This window comes from Rhinoderma darwinii, chromosome 1 (genome assembly GCF_050947455.1).
Source record: "Rhinoderma darwinii isolate aRhiDar2 chromosome 1, aRhiDar2.hap1, whole genome shotgun sequence".
NCBI classification, from domain to species: Eukaryota; Metazoa; Chordata; class Amphibia; order Anura; family Rhinodermatidae; genus Rhinoderma; species Rhinoderma darwinii.
The window spans coordinates 223,315,093-223,328,190 of NC_134687.1; the positions used below are offsets into that span (position 1 = coordinate 223,315,093).

The 13,098-nt window shown below is 43.5% G+C and overlaps 1 protein-coding gene across 3 annotated transcripts in view; it reads right to left on the reverse strand.

Moving 5' to 3' along the window:
- The window catches only part of DCTN6 (dynactin subunit 6), a 32,223-nt gene that overhangs the window by 13,744 nt on the left and 5,381 nt on the right, over nucleotides 1-13,098 (reverse strand). Inside the window, exons 1-7 of one of the 3 annotated variants that reach the window (XM_075861878.1) lie at nucleotides 10,557-10,664; nucleotides 8,645-8,709; nucleotides 7,858-7,963; nucleotides 6,154-6,242; nucleotides 5,427-5,474; nucleotides 4,897-5,039; nucleotides 2,501-3,609 (exon numbers count right to left, since the gene is read on the reverse strand). In XM_075861878.1, coding sequence (XP_075717993.1) covers nucleotides 3,511-3,609; nucleotides 4,897-5,039; nucleotides 5,427-5,474; nucleotides 6,154-6,242; nucleotides 7,858-7,963; nucleotides 8,645-8,709; nucleotides 10,557-10,594 — 588 coding nt within the window. In that variant the 5' untranslated portion in view covers nucleotides 10,595-10,664 and the 3' untranslated portion in view covers nucleotides 2,501-3,510. Of the gene's footprint in view, nucleotides 1-2,500; nucleotides 3,610-4,896; nucleotides 5,040-5,426; nucleotides 5,475-6,153; nucleotides 6,243-7,857; nucleotides 7,964-8,644; nucleotides 8,710-10,556; nucleotides 10,668-13,098 lie in introns of those variants that run through there. The other 2 variants (XM_075861896.1, XM_075861888.1) reach the window with 2 other exon arrangements.

The window sequence follows — 13,098 nt, forward strand, 5'->3', positions numbered from 1 at the left end:
CTTGGTACTATATTTGTTTGAGTATTGCTGGTGTTTTATAATGTGGGGGTACATGTAAGCGGGGCGGAGTATATAAGGGGCATAGTCAGGTGGTATAAAAAAATAAAATAATCCATAGATGTGTGTTACGCTGTGAAGCAATCCTTTCCGCACAGGCCGGTGTCGCACTGATAAATGGTGTCCTTTCTTATGCCCCTTTTGGTCCACACTCCGCACCTTTTGTAGTTTGGGGAATTTTGCTGGGAAAGTGTTGTCCTGGTATAATACGGGCACCGTCGCTTCCAGCGGATATGTTTGGGCTCTCCCCTTCCTGGTTCCCTAATTTTAGGTCCTTGATAAATCGCCTCTTGAAACAGAAGAAATGTTCCCCTCGGGCACAACTGCATATTTTTTTATTTCCGGACTTATTGGAGCCATAACTTATTTTTTTTTTCATAGACGTAGCGGTATGAGGGCTGGTTTGTTGCGGGACGAGCTGTAGTTATTATTGGTACCATTTTGGGGTACATGTGACTTTTTGATCACCTTTTATCCTATTTTTTGGGATGCCAGGTAAACAAAAAAACGCAATTCTGGCACAGCTTTTTTCGTTTTTTTTATACAGCGTTCACCATGCGTTATAAATTACATGTTAACTTTATTCTGCGGGTCCGTACGATTCTGGCGATACCTAATTTATAGCACATTTTTATGTTTTACAACTTTTTGCTCAATAAAATTACTTTTGTAAAAAGAATGTATTTTTTCTGTCGCCAAGTTGTGAGAACCATAACTTTTTAATTTTTTTGTCGACGGAGGTGTATGAGGGCTTGTTTTTTGCGGGACGAGCTATAGTTTTTATAGGTACCATTTTTGGATACGTGCAACTTTTTGATCACTTTTTATTCTAATATTTGTAGGGCAAAGTGACCAAAAAACAGAAACTCTGGTAAAGTTTTTTCCGGTTTTTTTTTACGCTGTTCACCGCGTGCAATAAATAATATAAAATTTTGATACCTCAGGTCGTTACGGTCGTGGCGATACCAAATACATATGGTTTATTATTATTTTTCAATAATAAAGGACTTGATAAGAGTAAAAGGGGGATTGTGTTTTATTTGATTACTTGAAACTTTTATTGTTTTCAAACTTTTATTTTTTGCACTTTTTTTTACACTTTTCTTCAAGTCCCACTAGGGGACTTGAAGGTCCAACGGTCAGATTTTTTTTTTTTCTAATACATTGCACTACCTATGTAGTGCAATGTATTAGATCTGTCAGTCATTCACTGACAGCAAGCCGATTAGGCTTCGCCTCCCGGCGGGGCCTAAATCGGCTTCCGTAATGGCAGAGCAGGAGACCATTGTGTCTCCTGTTGCCATAACAGCAGTCGCCAGTCCCGATTGCCTCTCAGAGCTGGCGATCTGCTAGTAACCGCTACGATGCAGCAATCGCTTTCGATTGCTGCATCGAAGGGGTTAATGGCAGGGATCGGAGCTAGCTCCGGTTCCTGCCGTTACAGGTGGATGTCAGCTGTACAGTACAGCTGACTTCCACCGCTGATGACGCCGGATCAACTCCTGACCCGGCGCCATCTTGCCGGCAGCTACGGAAGCCGATCAGGCTCCGCCGCCGGGCGGATCTTGACCGGCTTCGGTGCTAGGCAGACCAGGAGGCCAGTATTAGGCCTCCGGTTGCCATTGCAGCCACCGGAACCCTGGCAATTTCATTGCTGGGGCTCCGATGAGCTGCGAACACCTTAAGTGCAGCGATCGCGTTTGAGTGCTGCACTTAAGGGGTTAATGGCGGGGATCGAAGCTAATTTCGGTCCCCGCCGTTACAGTCGGATGTCAGCTGTAAGATACAGCTGAGATCCGACGATGATGGCACCGACTCAGCTTCTGAGCCGGTGCCAAACATTTGACGTAAATGTACGGCATTTTGCGGGAAGTCAATGCTTTCCATGACGTACATTTACGTCAAATGTCGGGAAGGGGTTAAGTTGCTTGTATGACCAGTAGGATCAAGCGATCACCCGAAATAGTCTTGCTGTAATATGCAGATGCATTTCCTCAATGTCTGCCGGGTTAAAAGAAACCCTTCCTGGCAGCGAACCCCTCAGATATGATCGCAGCACTTTGATGAACAGGATTTCCAGGGCTGGAGTCACTAAAACAACAGCCTGGGACCTGACAAAGGCCCCTAGGGATGTCTTGTAAAGATCTAATGCCTATAGTCATCTTTAACCATAAAGACAACATTTTTCATCATACCCACAAAAAACTATGTAAAAAAAGCCAAACAGAAAATACACCAAAATCCCTTACGTAACTGGATCTTAAGCGAATTCCTATTTCTCTTTACCCTTTTACACTTGCCCAAGAAATTTGGGCAGAGTGAGGATAGTTTTAGGGGCTGGACACCACAAAGATGCTGCACATAACAGAACAGTCACGGGGAGACTACTAGAATTCTCCTGCACTACATTATGGATATAGCACAAGAACACAATGCCGACATATTACCAGTTGATGCAGGTATTTTATTTTGGAATGAAGAAAGCGATGTCCTACAATACATCTCTGTGCTATTATCTTTACAGTGTGGCAGATACCGTGTTTCCCCGATAGTAAGACACCCCCGATTGTAAGACGTATCGGGGGTTTCAGGGGGGTCGGCTAATATAAGCCGTACCCCGAAAGTAAGACATATGTCTTACTTTCGGGGAAACACGGGGGTATTGCCGCCTCCTGCCCACTTCCACTCCCACTTAACGCCGAAGGACGGATATATCCGTCCTCAGCAGCTGCTAGTTCGCGCAGGAGGACGGATATATCCGTCCTGTGATCGCGCGGGTACTGAGACTGTACCCACGCGATCAGCGGCAGGAGCACGGCTGTTATACACAGCCTGGCTCCTGCTGCAACTGCCGGAATCGAAGCGCGCGCCGATTCCGGCAGTTTAACCCATTAAATGCCGCTGTCAATAGTGACAGCGGCATTTAATGTGTTTGACAGAGGGGGGAGCTCCCTCTGTCACCCGATCGGCGCCCCCGCAAACAAATCGCGGGTCGCCGTCGGGTTTCCATGACAGCCGGGGGTCTAACAAAGACCCCCAGGTCTGCCTTCAGCATCTGCCTGTTAGGCGATGCCGGAGGCATGACCTAATAGGTTGCCTGTCAGTTTTACACTGACAGGCAATAATGCTTCGGTATACTAAGTATACCAAAGCATTATATATGCGATCGGCACATCGCATAGTGAAGTCCCCTGGTGGGACTAAAAAAAAAAAATGTAAAACAGTTAAATAAAGTTTGTGAAAAAAAAAATAAAAAAAAAAAAAAATATTTTTTTGCCAATGTAAGACATACCCCGAAAGTAAGACATAGTGGGGCTTTTGGGGATAAAAAGAAAGTAAGACACTGTCTTACTTTCGGGGAAACACGGTATGACAAGAAAATATAAATAAATAGCATGGGAAATAATGGGAAAGTAAATATATAGGGTAAGAGACACTGAAGGTGGTTACGCATTAGTTTTTCATTTGAGCGCTGCCGATTTTTGTGGTCTTCTTGAGGTGGTGATAATTTGGAAGAATCTTCATTAGGAAGTCCAGCTGCAAGGTTTGTGGCTGTATTATCAAGAAATAAGAAAAACAATTGTCAACTGATAAAAAGTGATCAAAGTCTCTTGTACCCCAAAATGGTACCAGTAAAAAAAAAAAAACTACATCTCACCCCGCAAAAAATAAGCCCTCATACGGCTCAACCGTCAAAGAAGAAAAAAAGTTACGGCTCTCAGAATATGGCGACAAAACTCAAATTTTATTTATTAACAATAAGTTTCTTCCTTGTAAAAGAAGGAAACAAAAAAAAACAAAAAAAAAAAAAAACAAACACATACAATTTGGTATCGCTGTAATCGTAATGACGCGAAAAATATAGTTCATATGCCATTTTTACCGCACGGTGAACGGCGTAAAAATGTAACCCCCCAAAAGATTGAGCAATCACTGTTACTTTCCTATACCACCCCACAAAGAATTTTTCTCTAGTTTCTCACTACATTATACGGTACAATAAATGAAGAAGTGAAAATCTACAGGTCCTGCAAAAAACAAGCTCTCATATGGCAATATCAACTAAAAAATAAAAATTATAGCTTTTGGGTGGTGGGAAGGAAAAAACGAAAGTGAAAATCCGAAAAATGGCTGCGGCGGGAAGGAGTTAAAACATCATAGTTCTGTTATATTTCAGTAAACGATAAAAGAGAATTATGCACAAATATCTTCTTCAGTTATAAAATCCAATGTCCCTGCCAAAATGTACTATTGTCCAGGGTATGTAATTGGGGAGACGTGGGATTTTCCCACAATGGGGTATCCTGAATTAAATCCCAAAACTGATGTAGTACTCTGGTTTCCTTCCAGGCCTGGTTAGCTAATATACGTATAGGAAGAAATCCCCGAGATGAGAACGCTGGCTGTTACGGGACCAGCCAATGACTGTGTTTTTATGCGTTAGGCCGAATTCATACGACCGTGGTATACGTCTGTGGGACGGCCGTTAAAACAACCGTCACACGGACGCATGTATTTCAATGGGGCTGTTCACATGGCCGTTGTTTCAACATAGAACATGTCCTGTTTTGTTCCGTTTTCACGGATCCCTCGATGGACTCAAGTCTATGGGAATCTGTGAAAACGGGACCCGCATGGGGCAACTCGGATGTGAGGAAAGTCCGTTTTTCACATCCGAGTTTCCCCACGTTCGTTTGAATTTGGCCTAATAGAGTTTTGTCCCTTGGTAACCGTGGCAAAAAAAATAAAAAATTCCTGCAGTACTGCCGCCCCATTCCTGCAGTGTGTGCAGGTTTCATTAAATAGACAACATACACATATAGGGAGATCTATACCAACCTGGGGACGCTCCGTCTGTACTCTACGTAGACAATCAGATCCATAGATCACGGTGTTCTCGGGGATAACCTCGCAGGTGTCCACCTGGCAGCAGGCACCAATTATGCAGCCGCTGGTTAGTATGACATTTCTACCCACATAAGCTAATAAAGGAAAAGCAGACGGCTTAAGAAAACTGATCGTGTCACAAAATATATTCACACTTTTACTAGGACAACATCACCACTTTGCATTCCAAATGAAGTAACACGTTTACATGTGGGAGCTTCACAAGGAATATTTTTAGGTTTAAAGTGAAAAAGTTTATAAAAAATAATTGAAATCTTACTAATAAAAAACTGGCTCGTCCACCATTAGACATTGATAGCATACTGCTATTCTATAAATATCTAATCAATGGGATTCCGACTACTGGCACCCCCACCGAGTAGATGTTGTCAATTAAAGAGACACGTCTGGTGGTGGATTCCATTTAAAGGAAAAAGTCACTTAAAAGGTGAGACCACAGTTTAGGGACTTTTACAGCTTACCTTTGGATTCAATAACATTATTATCCCCCATCTTCATTGCTTGAGAATCTAAATATTGGCATTAAGGTCTTTTACGTGTATTCTCAGGGTGAAGAAAAGGAAAAAGCTAGAGAAATATTAACAACGCTAGGTACAGAACCATTGGAAGATGAATTACCAGGGACACTAGGTTGAGGGCACATTATTATACCTGATCACTGGTTTTTACATCACTACGTTCCCGTTGCGAAAACCTTCATAGGAAGAAATGATCTGTAAAGCCCAAACACAAACCAGTGACCTAAACTGAGCAGCAACTCCTGGGTATAAAGTGTTAAATCCATCTGGTGTGTAAGGGTCCCGACATGGGCCGTGTAAACGAGCGCTGATCAAGGAGACAACTCGATGATCGGCGCTCGTTTGCTCCCTTCACAAGAAGCTAGTATGGGGACGAGAACTCGTTACTCCGATCGCTCGTCCCCATACATTTCTATCGTGTCGGCATTTGCTCATTCATCAGCTGATCATGGTCTGGTTTACACAAGGCAATGAGCGCTCGTTTGCCCGATAATCGGGCCGTGTCATAGGGCCTTTAATAATAAATGATAAGACAGGTGGGATTAGAGTGATCTGTTTTGAAGCGTCAGTTAACATCGGCATGCCTCCCCCAAATGTCCACCACTATTTACACAAGTAAATTAGAAAAAGATTCCTAAAGCCATGTCGTGTGTATAAAAGAGAAGGATACAGCATCCAACTTCAAAGACATTGTTGGTGCCGATGATCATCGCTTTTGGCTCCACATCTTCTGAATCAGGTGCAATGTTTTCTGGAAGACTGGAAAAGGAATTCACAAGAATATTTTAGATTAACCCCTTAACGACCGCCTGTGAGCGCTCACCCTCTAAGCAGGAGCTGTAATTAAAGGGGACTCCCCTCTTTGCGTCACCAGCAACGTGATCGAAGAGCGGGGAATCAGTCTGCAGTCAGCCCTGGGGACCTACAAAGGACCCCAGGGCTGTCTATTCAGTATGCCTGCTGTTAGGGCACACTATGTGCTGCCCTAACAGCAGCCTGTGTCAAAGTGACACAGAAGAGCATGTATTAGCACACAAGATTACGTTAATACATTATAAGTAAAAATGTAAGTTAGAAATAAAGTTATCCCTTAATAGGATTTAAAAAAAATAATTAAAAAAAAAGAGTCATTATTTTATATAAAATACATTTTATTGCCCCTTCATTACATAGAAACAAAAAACTCACATTTCAGGTATCTACACTGTAAGGGTATGTTCACACGCTGAGTCAAAAACGTCTGAAAATACGGAGCCGTTTTCAAGGGAAAACAGCTCCTGCTTTTCGGACGTTTTTTAAGCCACTCGTGATTTTCGCTGCGTTTTTTACGGACGTTTTTGGAGCGGTTTTCTATAGAGTCTATGAAAAACGGCTCCAAAAACGTCCCAAGAAGTGTCCTGTACTTTTTCAAAATGGCCTCGTAAAAAAACGGCCCATCGGAACAGAATGACGTTTTTCCCATTGATTTAAATGGGCAGATGTTTGGAGGCGTTCTGCTTCCGATTTTTCGGCCGTTTTTCAGGCGTTTACGGCCCGAAAAACGGCCGAAAACACTGTGTGAACATACCCTCATAAGACTGTGTTCACATCAGCGTTGGGCTTCCGTTCACGTGTTTCGTTAGACCTTTCCGTCGGAGGAACCCATGAACGGAAAGCCAAACAGAAACCATAGCTTTCCGTTTGCATTACCATTGATGTCAATGGTAATGCCTCCATCGCAATTGGTTTCCATTTGTTTCCGTTCCGTAAGGTTTTCTACTTTTTTTTTTATTAGCGAAAACAATAGCGTAGTCGACTACGCCATTGTTTCCGCAAAAAAACCTGAAACCTTATGGAACGGAAAGTCTAACAGAACCCATGAACGGAAGGCCGACGCAGATGTGAACAGGCCCTAACCTGAATAATTAATTGAACAGATTATTTAGCGTGAAACGTGAACGGGATAAAAAAAAAAAAGAAAAAAAACAATGGCCAAAATCGCTTTTTCCTATATTTACGCCGTAAAAATAAAATGATATAACTTACACAGTGAATTTTTTTCTAACCCCAAACCAGGCAGAAAAAAAATACAATTTCTCCCGCATAAAACAAGTTCATACGGCCACGTCAATAAAAAAAAAAAAAAAGATGGCGGCAAAAACTGAAAAATGTAGCGGATCATTAAAGGCCTTTTCAGGCACGGGTCATTAAGGGGTTAAACCACAGCCAAATGACAAAGTAGTCTGAATATGAACACATACATCAGTAGCACAACTTCATCTCCTGACAGTTTGCTACAGTGTTCGAGTGTAAGGCTGTGTTCACATCTGCGTCGGAGGCTCTATCAGACGCCTCCGTTGCAGATTTCGTCACGTCTGTTGTGGTTTCCGTTCACCTGTTTCTTATAAAAGCCTGTTCTTCAATCAAGTTGCCTTCCCCAATAATGATCGGACCTGCTTCAGCATATATACGAGCCTTGGGGTGAACGACTGTCCTTGGACCTTACAAGAAAAAAAAAACAAAAAAAAAACCAGAAAATTAAAAAGGAGTTGTCCAGGAATAGAAAAACATAGCTTCTTTCTTCCGGAAACAGCACCACAACTCTTTTAATGAGGATTGTAATACAAGCTATAAATAATAAATGCCGGACAATTTATGGAAATAGATAGAAACAAAGAAAACCTGTGAATTTTAGTCAAAGCTGGACAAACTTGAAACCCATGTTAAAAAAAAAAAATAAAAAAAAAAAAAAACACATCATGGAAAATTCTACCCTTTTCACCGTTTTTATCATAAAGCTTCCCCCGTCTAGTGATAGAGGTAATGAAAGTGAATGAAGTCCCTTCCCTTTGTGACCCGCAAGTTTCTGCGACCACAACACCAGATTCCCAAGAAGTCCAGAAAGTTTGGATTTCTCGCGACTGTGGTGTTGCACCAACTTGCATGTCACATTGACTTTCATTACCAGCGACTCAGGCGGCGCAACACAAATTTTTGACCGTGCAGCGTGTGTCGCAGCCAAAGTCGCTGTCTAGCCCGAGCATAAGAATGGCTGCCTTCTACAAATAGTACAATAAGCGACCATTAGCAAACGCTTGCTAAGCAAATGTAGGCCCCAAGTATGCGAATATGTAAGGGTGCTCAAGTACTAGTATAATATCTACGGCTACGTATACACTTACCTATTGTGACATCGCCTTTAATTTCACTTTCCACGCAGACAACGGCTCCGGGTGCAATTTTAACACTGAAATCACAAAAGTTCACAGTTGATGAAAACAGCCTCGGTTGCAGATTCCATCACATAAAACAGCGCTGCACGCACGGCTATTCTTTAAGACAAAACGGACATTATGAAGGAACCCTGAAGGGTTGCTCTTATTTAAAACGAGTTTCTTCTAAAGGTCCCCTGGTGATAAGCAGATTATTGGGGGCCCACTGCAGCATTAGTATTATTTCCTATGTAGTGGCTGATATGGAGGGCACCCAAAATGGGACCCTACTATTAAATGGGCTTTCCCATAATCTATATTTATCACCTATCCACAGGATAGGTAATAAATATATGATCGGTGAGGGTCCGACACCCACCGATCACGAACACGGGCTTACCTTGCCGTTGCTGGGAGCCCCATAGGAATGAAGCAGTAGTGCGCATGCTCGACCACTAGTCTATTTCTCTCTATGGGGCTGCTGAGCGCTATCTTCGGCAGCCCCATAGAAGTGAATGGAGCGGTGGCCGAGCATGCACACTACTGCTCCATTCCTATGGGGCTCCCAGGAACGCCACTGCAAGACCATTCTCGTGATCGGTGGGGGTGCCAGAGGTCGAACCCCCACCGATCAATATTTATCACCTATCCTTCGCATCTGAGTGGTTATAGGGGGGAGGGGGCTCCCTCTCTCACCCCACCGGCACCCTGCTATACGATCACAGGGTGTCGTGGTTTCTATGGTAGCCGGGACCTAACAAAGGCCCCCAGGTCTGCCTCTAGTTGATGCCAGAGGCATGGCCTAACAGATGCCTGTCAGTTTTACAAAACAAAAAGCCCTTATACAGCTGCATTGGCAGAAAAATAAAGACGTTATGGCTCCTAAAACATGGAGACACAAAAACAAATTATTTTGGGGGGAAAAAAAAAGTGTTTTTACTGTGTAAAAGTAGTAAAACATAAGAAAACTATATAAATTTGGTATCGTAACGACCCGCTGAATAAATGTTACCTATACCACACGGTAAATGGCGTAAATTTAGGATGAAAAAAAAAAAGAGGGGACATGGCTGGTTTTTTCATATCCCCCACCCCCAAAATAAGTTAATAAAAGTTAATAAAAAAATTCTATGTACCCCAAAATAGTGCTTTTAAAAACATAAACTTGTCCCGCAAAGAAACAAGACCTTGTACAGCTATGTCGATGAAAAAATGTATAGCTCTTTGAACACGACGATGGAAAAACGTAAAAAAGCCTGGTCATGAAGGCCTAAAATAGGCTGGTCGTTAAGGGGTTAACCTGCATTGTGAATCCCAACCCTGACATTTGGGGGTTCACTCGTGTCGGAGACTTAGTCCGGAGCCTCTGTCAGATTTGGCGGGAAGAACGGTTCTGTTCACAGCGGCATCAGAGGCTCCATTCCAACATCGTAGACTTAGTCAGATTTGATGGGATTCTTCCAGTCAAAGTAACAGGAACCATGACGGAACCCGACAGACCCCATTATAATAGTCAGTGGCATCCATTAATGCTGTAGGTTATTCAACGGATTCAGCACTGCGTCCTAGTTTACGTCATAAACAGAATCCAGGATGCAGATGTGAACAGAGACTTAGACATTTTTAGACTGCAGGCGTTATGCCAGAGAGAATAGAATCCAGACAGACACTGATAAAGCTAATGGGGTCAGTGGGTGAACCTTTAGATCCCCAAGACAGCGGAACTGTCATAGCATTACAGTGAAGAGAGCTTTATGACTGTCTATAACTAATAGGCCGCACAATGTATTGTAGATGATTATAATACTGAAGCCCGTGCTTCACCCGCTAACGATCCAAAGAGACAAGCACGACACAGTCCCAGAAGTAAGAAAACTGTCACCTCTTCTGCAGCTGAGACTGCTTCAGGAGCTCCGCCATCTTTACGTGGGAGGTGGATGTAAAATCCCAGGGAGCTAAAGGACCTGTGATGATGTCACGATGATGTGATCAGCCACATGATGGCAGGGAGGAGTCAGGCGTAACAAGGGAAGAGGTGTAATGTGTGCAGGATACTGAAACTTTCTATAGAAGAACCGTGTAAGGCTCTGTTCACATCTGCATCCTGGATTCTGTTTATGATGTGTGGAGCGGAGCTGTGTATGTGTAATGTTGATGTAAGATGCGCGCAGCAGAGCTGTGTATGTGTAATGTTGATGTAAGATGCGCGCAACAGAGCTGTGTATGTGTAATGTACGCGCAGCAGAGCTGTGTTTACGTGATGTGTATGTAGTAGAGCTGTGTTTGTGTAATGTACGCGCAGCAGAGCTGTGTTTACGTGATGTGTATGTAGTAGAGCTGGGTGTGTGGGTAAAAATGGGCGCATAGCTGGGCTGTGTGTGTAATGGGCTCCCGGGACATCAGTGCATGTTATAAGTGCAGTCACATGCGGCAATTTCTGCGACTGGAAATCGGTTGCATTCATCTGAATGGGGTTGTTTATTGCAGCAGGTGCAGGAATTTCTGCAGATGAATGGAACAAATTCAGTCCTTCAAAGCTTCTGTAAGCAAAAGGCCGGATATACACGAGCGTGTGCGTTTTGCGCGCACAAAAAAACGTGGCGTTTTGCGCACGCCCAAGGTACTAAACAGCTCCGTGTGTCATCCCCGTATGTGATGCGTGGCTGCGTGATTTTTGCGCAGCCGCGTGATTTTCGCGCAGCTGCCATCATTATGACACTGTTTTCAATCATAGTTTTGACTGCTGTTGCGCGAATCACGCGTGTCACACGGAAGTGCTTCCGTGTGGTGCGCGTGATTTTCACGCACTCATTAACTTCAATGGGTGCGTGATGTGCGAACAACGCACAAATATAGGACATGTCGTGCATTTCACGCAGCGGACACACGCTGCGTGAAAATCATGGACTGTTTGCACGGCCCCATAGACTAACATAGGTCCGTGCGAGGCGCGTAAAAATCACGCGCGTTGCACGGACGTATTACACGTTCGTGTAAATAAGCCCAAAGGGCTGTGTTATAGGTTCTCTGCAGAATTACTTTGGTATAATGGCAGAGCTGCATGTGTGTGAAGTGTGTGCAGCAGCACAGCTGTGTTTATAATGTATATGCAGCAGAGCCTGACGTATTGAAGTCGATGATAAAATTAAACTGAAACAGTTATAATCTGTTCCTCGAACCTATCAGATTCTAAATCTTTGAACCTTTCTCTAGGCTATATCCACATAGCTCGGGGCGTTATTAAAGGCTCATGGGCCCCGATGCAAAGGTTCTTCTTGCCCCCCCCCCCCCCCAAACGTCCCATGGCCGACGGCCTGCTGCATCGCTGGGTCTCCTAAGTGATCCAACAATGCAGCACTGGCAGCCATGGGCGTCACTATCGTCAGGGGAAATAGTCCCAATACATATACCCCCAAAAAATGTGTGCATGTATATAGGAGACCGCATATCTATAGCACTACGACCCTATAAACTATGGATAGGGTTAGATACATTGGCTCAGCAGAGAGTATCACACATGATAGGATTAGATACATGGCCCAGCAGCAGTATCACACATGATAGGATTAGATACAGTGGCTTAGCAGACAGTATCACACATGATAGGATTAGCTATAGGGCCCAGCAGACAGTATCACACATTATAGGATTAGATATAGGGCCCAGCAGACAGTACCACACATGATAGGATTAGATACAGTGGCTCAGCAGACAGTATCACACATGATAGGATTAGATACAGTGGCTCAGCAGACAGTATCACACATGATAGGATTAGATACAGTGGCTTAGCAGACAGTATCACACATGATAGGATTAGATACAGTGGCTTAGCAGACAGTATCACACATGATAGGATTAGATACAGTGGTTTAGCAGACAGTATCACACATGATAGGATTAGATACAGTGTTTTAGCAGACAGTATCACACATGATAGGATTAGATACAGTGGCTGAGCAGACAGTATCACACATGATGGGATTAGATACAGTGTCTTAGCAGACAGTATCACACATGATAGGATTAGATACAGTGGCTCAGCAGACAGTATCACACATGATAGGATTAGATACAGTGGCTTAGCAGACAGTATCACACATGATATGATTAGATACAGTGGCTTAGCAGACAGTATCACACATGATAGGATTAGATACAGTGGCTTAGCAGACAGTATCACACATGATAGGATTAGATATAGGGCCCAGCAGACAGTATCACACATGATAGGATTAGATATAGGGCCCAGCAGACAGTACCACACATGATAGGATTAGATATAGGGCCCAGCAGACAGTATCACACATGATAGGATTAGATATAGGGCCCAGCAGACAGTATCACACATTATAGGATTAGATACAGGGCCCAGCAGACAGTATCACACATGATAGGATTAGATATAGGGCCCAGCAGACAGT